Source organism: Daktulosphaira vitifoliae, unplaced genomic scaffold, assembly GCF_025091365.1.
Source record: "Daktulosphaira vitifoliae isolate Bord-2020 unplaced genomic scaffold, ASM2509136v1 Scaffold_1, whole genome shotgun sequence".
Taxonomy (NCBI): Eukaryota; Metazoa; Arthropoda; class Insecta; order Hemiptera; family Phylloxeridae; genus Daktulosphaira; species Daktulosphaira vitifoliae.
The window spans coordinates 77810761-77817803 of record NW_026099572.1 but is presented as its reverse complement, the minus strand read 5'-3'; the positions used below and the strand labels follow the sequence as shown (position 1 = coordinate 77817803).

General features: G+C 28.3%; 1 protein-coding gene across 2 annotated transcripts; it reads left to right on the top strand.

Annotated features, from left to right (window-relative positions):
- The first annotated feature begins 344 nt into the window (after positions 1-344).
- Positions 345-5273, top strand: LOC126906384 (arrestin domain-containing protein 3-like). Of its 2 annotated transcripts, none has more exons than XM_050686970.1 (7): positions 345-389; positions 812-983; positions 1754-1906; positions 3404-3612; positions 3684-3866; positions 3930-4118; positions 4462-5273. In XM_050686970.1, exons 1-7 carry the CDS (start codon positions 360-362, stop codon positions 4960-4962), a joined length of 1437 nt encoding a protein of 478 aa, XP_050542927.1. In that variant the 5' UTR covers positions 345-359; the 3' UTR covers positions 4963-5273. The 2 variants fall into 2 exon arrangements, with proteins under 2 accessions (XP_050542927.1, XP_050542936.1); XM_050686979.1 differs by lacking the exon at positions 345-389 and adding an exon at positions 475-501.
- Positions 5274-7043: the final 1770 nt, after the last annotated feature.

The following is a 7043-nucleotide window of genomic DNA, read 5'->3' as shown; positions in this document are numbered from 1 at the left end:
TTGTATAATAACTATAGTAGCAAATAAATGCTAATTGAATAGAACATTTTAATTTAAATTTTACAATATTATTAATAATAAAATAATTAATTTAATAATGTAGTGTTTCTGTAGCCACATGACGCTGACGTTGCAACATAAACGATCGATGCGCCCTATTACCAATAATACAATCGAAATATAATATAACTTTCGATGCATAATCAAACTATCGATAATGTCGGAGTTTTTACTGTCTCATATTTTAAATTTAATGTCGGAGTAAAATCCGTCGTAATTTTGGTAACCTATGGTATCAGATGGTCGGAGTACCAGATGTTCGTAACAATTACTACTTTGTCAAATGTCGAAGTATGTAAATGTCGGAGCATTATCAGTTCGTGGCAAAGGTGCTTTCCCATATATATGTATACTTTTATTTTCTGTACAAATATTCAACAATAAAAAGAGTCTGCTCAAAAACTAAAATGAAAGTTTCCTTAGAGGATTATGTTTTTAAGAGTAATAAAATAAAATTTAATGTTTGTTTTAAACTAGCCGATTACCATAAGACATTCGTTATTTGAATTCGAGTTATGGGCGTCGACTATTTATATTGACTTCGCTATTGATCTTATGCCAGAAAACCGACATCCTGGCGCCTTCCCTTTCCAAAAAAAATTAGACAATTCATTGCTAATTACATAGTTTACAGTTATAGTTTAATAAAATAAAATTAAGTTTCAATAAAAGATAACTAAATTTACTTTTAAAATATTTTAATTTATTTGTTTGTCAAATCAAAGAAAAATTGTTTTTTTATTGATAACAGGATAATAATCATTTGTTGATTATAATTGTTCTAAGTTTCCTTACAACCAAAATAATAATGGGTGTGAAAAGTTTTCAAATTATTTACGATAATCCTACTGCTGTATATATGCCGGGTCAAACGGTGAGTGGCCGGGTACTAGTTGTTACAAATGAGTCTGTAAAAATAAGAAGTAAGTTATGGATTTATTTTATAAAAATGAATGCTTATATTTTTAAAAAACTGTCATTTGTCGTTAATCCATAATAATAAAATAAATAAAGAAACAATTAGTTTTTGTACAAGCATGTAGCCAAAAAACCTAATGGGAGAAACAATTTTGGACTTTTCACATTTTATCATTTTTCATATATTGCTTCAATAAACAATTTTTTTAGAGTTTATTATACTATCCTATGTATAATAGTATTTGATATACTATTGTTCAGGACTCCTCATACTTTTTGCCAAATTTTTATGCCCGCTGTCGGCCTGATACACTCCTCTACCAGTCGCCTCTTACGACTGGCAAAGAGGTCGTGGAAATATTCTTATTCCCTATCGATAGAAAGAGTTACAGTATTTAATATACTATTATAATCTTAACTAGAATAAAAGTTTTAGGGGTGCTAAATTAATTTTCTCCCTATCCTAAATCTTTTTTATAACAATATATAAAATATTTTACATTTTTGGGAAAAAGAAACTGGATTAGAGACATACTTTAGATCTAATTCACACAATTAAAAATAATGTATTTATATTAGTTCTGAAGTTCTGTTACTAGTTGATTTCCTCAATCATGTTATTTATTTATTTTTTTTAATTTAAAACAGATTGTAATATTTTTTTTAATTAAAAATAAAATACAGTGTTGAGGACTACTTCTTGAGGGCTAAGCCTACTCTTTATCTATGTCTAAGTTGTACTTATGTATATATTATTTATATATTGAATCTATAGGTATAAAGATGAAAATTAAAGGAGAAGCTTCTGTTAAATGGGTTGAGGAAGAAACCCGTAGAAACGACAACGGTGAAACTCATAACTATACAGAAGATTATACAGCAGAAGAAGAATATTTTGAAAATAAATTTACTTTGGTTGGTGGAGGAGGTACAAAAGAAATTTATATTTCTTGATCGAACTTTAAAATCAAAACATCAAATCTAGATAAAATTATAACAAATAGTTAGTTACTTCATTCTTATAACTTTCATTATATGTTAATATTTTTCCTTCTCTCTAGCATACTAAAAACTGTTAATCAAAATATTATGAAGATTAAGCAATTTCCCAGATTTTTATTACTTTTTACTATCAAAGTTGATTGTACAAGTAATGATGCTGTCATTTATATCTGCTTGTCAAACTATATACCCAAGGTTATCATAGGAAAATATTTAGTAAAAAAACTACATTATTAACTAGAAAAATAAGATCTTTTTTTTACTCATCACTTTTGTACAATACCCTTTAAACCACGAAGCCCTGTTAAATTGCTTAGTCACACACTTAGTTTGTACAACAAAGCTAATAATATAAACGAAAATAAAGAAAAATGTTTGAGGGCTAATAATTAACATATATATATACCATGAGTTGAAGGTCTTGACACCCCTCATGGTTGTATTCTTTGCTTTTTTAAGATATTTTTTTAGTAACATAAGTAATAAAATTTAACAAATACCAGAAAATTTGTATATTTTTATTCAATTTCAGTGTAAATATGTATAGCATAGTATGCGTTATAAATATACACTAGTACAAGCTGCATACCCATTATATGTATTAAATGTATTATTAAAACTCAATAAGTACTTATCTCAATGCTATTATCAACTCATTAAGATTTTTTTATAAAAAATAGGCTAAAAAATGGTTATTTTAAAATTTTTAAAATAATCAATAACACATAATTTGTTATTAATACAAAATTTTAAGAAGTACAAAAACTTTGGAAAGTTAACTTCCCTAACCCTCCATTTACATATTTGAATGTATAATGAATTCAATTATAATAACACAATGTTATAAAAATTACTACTTTTTTTGAGGTCTACAATATTTAGATAAATTCTAGTTTACAATTTAAATTATTATTATCAAATTATTTTTACCCTTGCAATTACTTTAATGATTTTTATTGATATTATTATTGTTTGATTTTTCAAATATTCAAAATTTATTTAACTGTTCAACATTTTTCAGATAATATTTAAGTATAATTGTACATTAATTAGTATACATAAATTGAGAAGGATTATAAAAATAACATTTTTTTTTTGTTGATAAAATAGATTAATAATTAAAAAAATTTTCCCAATACTGTAATAAAATAAGAGATTTTTATTCTTGAAGAGATGAAAAAAATTATTTATCTACATATGATTATGAAGTTTTTTTAATCAGATAAATTTTTCTTTTATGAAAATTAGAAATGCTCAATAGTTTACAAGAAAACAAATGCCTTATTCTTAAAAAGCCACTCTGTATAGTATATATATGTGTTCAATAAAATGTTTGTATATAAATCGTATTTTAAAAATTAATTTAAAGTTATAACTTAATTTTTTAGTTAAAAAGTTAATAATTATATTTTAAAATATCTAGGAGAGACACGTTTAGAAGAAGGTGAGCATGTTTACCCATTTAGTATTACACTGCCTCAGCAGTTACCTTCAACTTACAATGGTGCTCATGGTAAAGTAGAATATGAAGCAAAAGTAACTATTGATATACCCTGGGGGAAAGATAAAGAGGCAAAAAGTATATTTCAAGTCATATCACCATTGAATTTAAATGATGAGCGAAATTTAGCTGTAAAAATTATTTTTATCTTTACACTACTTTTTAATATAATTATTGAAATTTATTTTAAATATTTTTGTAGGAGCCAGTTAAACAAGAAAAAGAAAAATATTATTGTTGTTGTTGTTGTCAATCCGGGCCCATGACATTAGTTGTATGTTTACCATATGCTGGCTTTGTACCTGGACAAAATATACCACTAACTATTGAACTGGATAATAATAGCAATGTTGTAGTTGAAGGTGTTAAAGTAAAATTGGAAAAAGTAATTATATCTGTTAAAATTAAAGTTAAATAATTTTTATTAAAAAAATATATGATTTTGTAGAATATAACTTTTAAAGCAACTAAGCCAAGTGGAACTAAAAAAAAATCAGCAGAATTGGCTAAATTAAATTTAGGTGGTGTTGGAGAACATGGTTCAAAAACATGGACAGAACAAATGCCTATACCTAATTCTTTAATAGTGTCTAATTTGAAACATTGTGACATTATAAATGAAAAATATATACTAAAAGTAATTTAATATTTTATGTATAGAAAAATCTGCATTAAAGACGTCTCTTAAATGTGAAAATTAAATAAAATATTTTTCATAACTTATAATATTTTTCAATTAATGAACTAACATTCATAACCCAATTTCTATTTATGAACTATTTCTAGGTCAGTTGGGTAGCCAAAATGTAGATATAATTCCACTAAGATTTCAAAAATATTTTAAAATATAAAAATAGAAAATATCTTTAATTTACCTAAAAATATTCCTTTTATATTTTAATTCATTATATTATTTTCTAATAATTTAAGTCTTTTTCACTTATAATAAGTTAATCATTTTATGTATTTTTTTTATAAAGGTTGAAAGTTGTGTTGGTGGATTAAATGAAAACACTACATTATACATCAATATTACTTTGGGAAATATCCCATTGACGATTGCTCAAGATGCACCTCAATTCAGTTTTCCTAATCAAGTAAATCCAACTGGAATATATCCACCAAATCCTACATCATCTTTTGGATTTGTGGAGCCATCACCAGTTCCTGGATTTGCCCAACAATATCCTCAACCACCCATGCCATTAGCTAATCCACAACAATATCTACCACAAGGTGGCCAACCTGCTTATCCTCAATATCAAACTCCTAATGAAATTCAACCTCCTAATCCTGGTTTAAATTATCCTTCACCGCCATTTGGCCAACCCGTGTATCCTCAATATCAGCCACCAATTGAAATTCAATCTCCTTATCCCATTGAAAACATGCAACAACCTCCCTTAAATCCAGTGTTCCAAAATCCATATCCACCTGCTTCTCAACCTATTAATCCTAATGCACCTCAATTAAATAATTAATTATATATATATATATATGTTTTTTATAATCCATTGAATAATTTGTTCTACCAAAAGATTAATTTTTATATTTACAAGTGCATATTAGTTATATTCTTAGTCAAAAGATTATGTATTAAAAATAATTGCTTATGGGTGCTATCAATTACATTGTGCCTTTATTAACATAAGAAGCTATTATAATATATATTTATTTATTTTTAAGTTTTATTATTACCAAATACTCTTACAGTTATTTTTATATAATATACTTTGCTGTATTCTTATAATTGATTTAATGCTCGAAAAAATTACATTTTGTTTGATCATAATCATTTCATATTTTTATTATTTAATACATTTTTAAATTGAATAAATAGCTAAAATTGCTATAAATACATATTTAATAATTAAATATAGTATAATTATTATACTAAGCAAACCCATTTCTTCAGACATCTTAAATTGAGTTAAGTAATAAAGCTTTATTCTTTACCAAGAATAAAGCTTATACTTTAATCATATTTTTATGATTTCCGCAACTATTTTAATGCCTTGGTGGTGGTGGTGAGAGAGTGGCCGAGAAATAACTAATGATAAAATTAACAGAACTAGCTTTTCATTTTTTAAAATTATTAATAACTTGAAATAGTGGTCCAAAAGTTGTTAAATTGATAAGTACTTTATGATTGATAAATTTAAAAAACATATACCTAAAGGAAACAAAAAAAAATATATATTTTTTTATTTCTCAACTTATTATGTGGGTTCATGATATATTTATCACTCTGAAGCTTAAAAAAAAAATAGAATACTTAGAGATATATTTATTAATTATTTTATTTCATTAATAATTCATAATAAATGTGGTATAGCAAACTATATTCGTTGAAGCAGCCGTGCCGGACATCACTTGCGTGAAACGATACGTTATTTCATCGTGAGTCCGGTCCACCCACCTCTTCAGACGACCAGGTCCAATGAGGGACTTGTTCTACTCGCCGAAGCATTGTCATCTGCCTTAGAGCCCGTTGGTCCTCGGATCCGGGTCTGAGTCCCGAAATTGACGATTGAAGCGTACGTGGCCTGCTTTAACGCTACTTCCGGACATTACCATTGGACTAGCAGTTCCCGAGTCGATGGCGAACGCCTCAACGGAAAGGTGACGTCGCATGCCGCTATCACCCTCCTGTCGAGTTCTTCTACCGTCTCGCTCGAGGAGACTCCGTTAGATATAGCAGACGACGATTATAGAGCAAGGAGTAAACCAGTCTCGAATAAGTCGAACTCTACTTCCGAGCCGACCCGCGGGGGACAGCTGCCGCCACCGCACTCGTACAGGATGTATCGATGGGCATTCAAGTTTTCCCTGATAAGGGAACTGACCAACCGGATACGTGCAAAGGCAGCGACGAGGACACAAGCGTGACGTAAACCGTAGTTATATAAATTTATTAAACTATTTAAGTAGAGTAATATTGGGGATTTTGCGGTTGAGTAAATACAGTTTTAATTTGTAAAGTAGTCCCTACACGATCAATAATATTGTCAATAATTGTACTCGTCAATATAATTATTATATTGACGAGTTAGATTGACACGCGCGTCAATGTACTTCAATTAGCTCGTCAAACTCGGCCATCAATATTCATTCGATCCTGGATTTCGAAGTGTTATTCTCGTTCTTGAATAAAGTAAAGATGTGGGTGATGGAGATGATGATACACAACTTGCCGAATAGTAGGGGGATCTAAAGTTCGAAGTTGTCGGGGACGACGAAGGTGTCAATACAGATTGTGAAGACGTTAAGAAACTAACTCCATGCCTCGTTAATGTGCCCATTTCTGCTTCAAACAAAGTATCATTAATTATCTTTTCCGCAAAACACCTTTGATCTGGATTCAGTCTGCTTAACTTTAGAGACCATCTCTTAGCAATGAAGTCCGGTTCAGTTTCAGGTTTTTTAAAATATGCTGTAACTAAACCAACATAGCTCATCTGTCGAATCCTTTGAATATGTTTTTTAGCTTCGATGCGAAGCTGAGAAGGTATTAATTTTACCATGATGTGTTTATTTTTTTTTTTTTTTTTTTTTTTTTTTT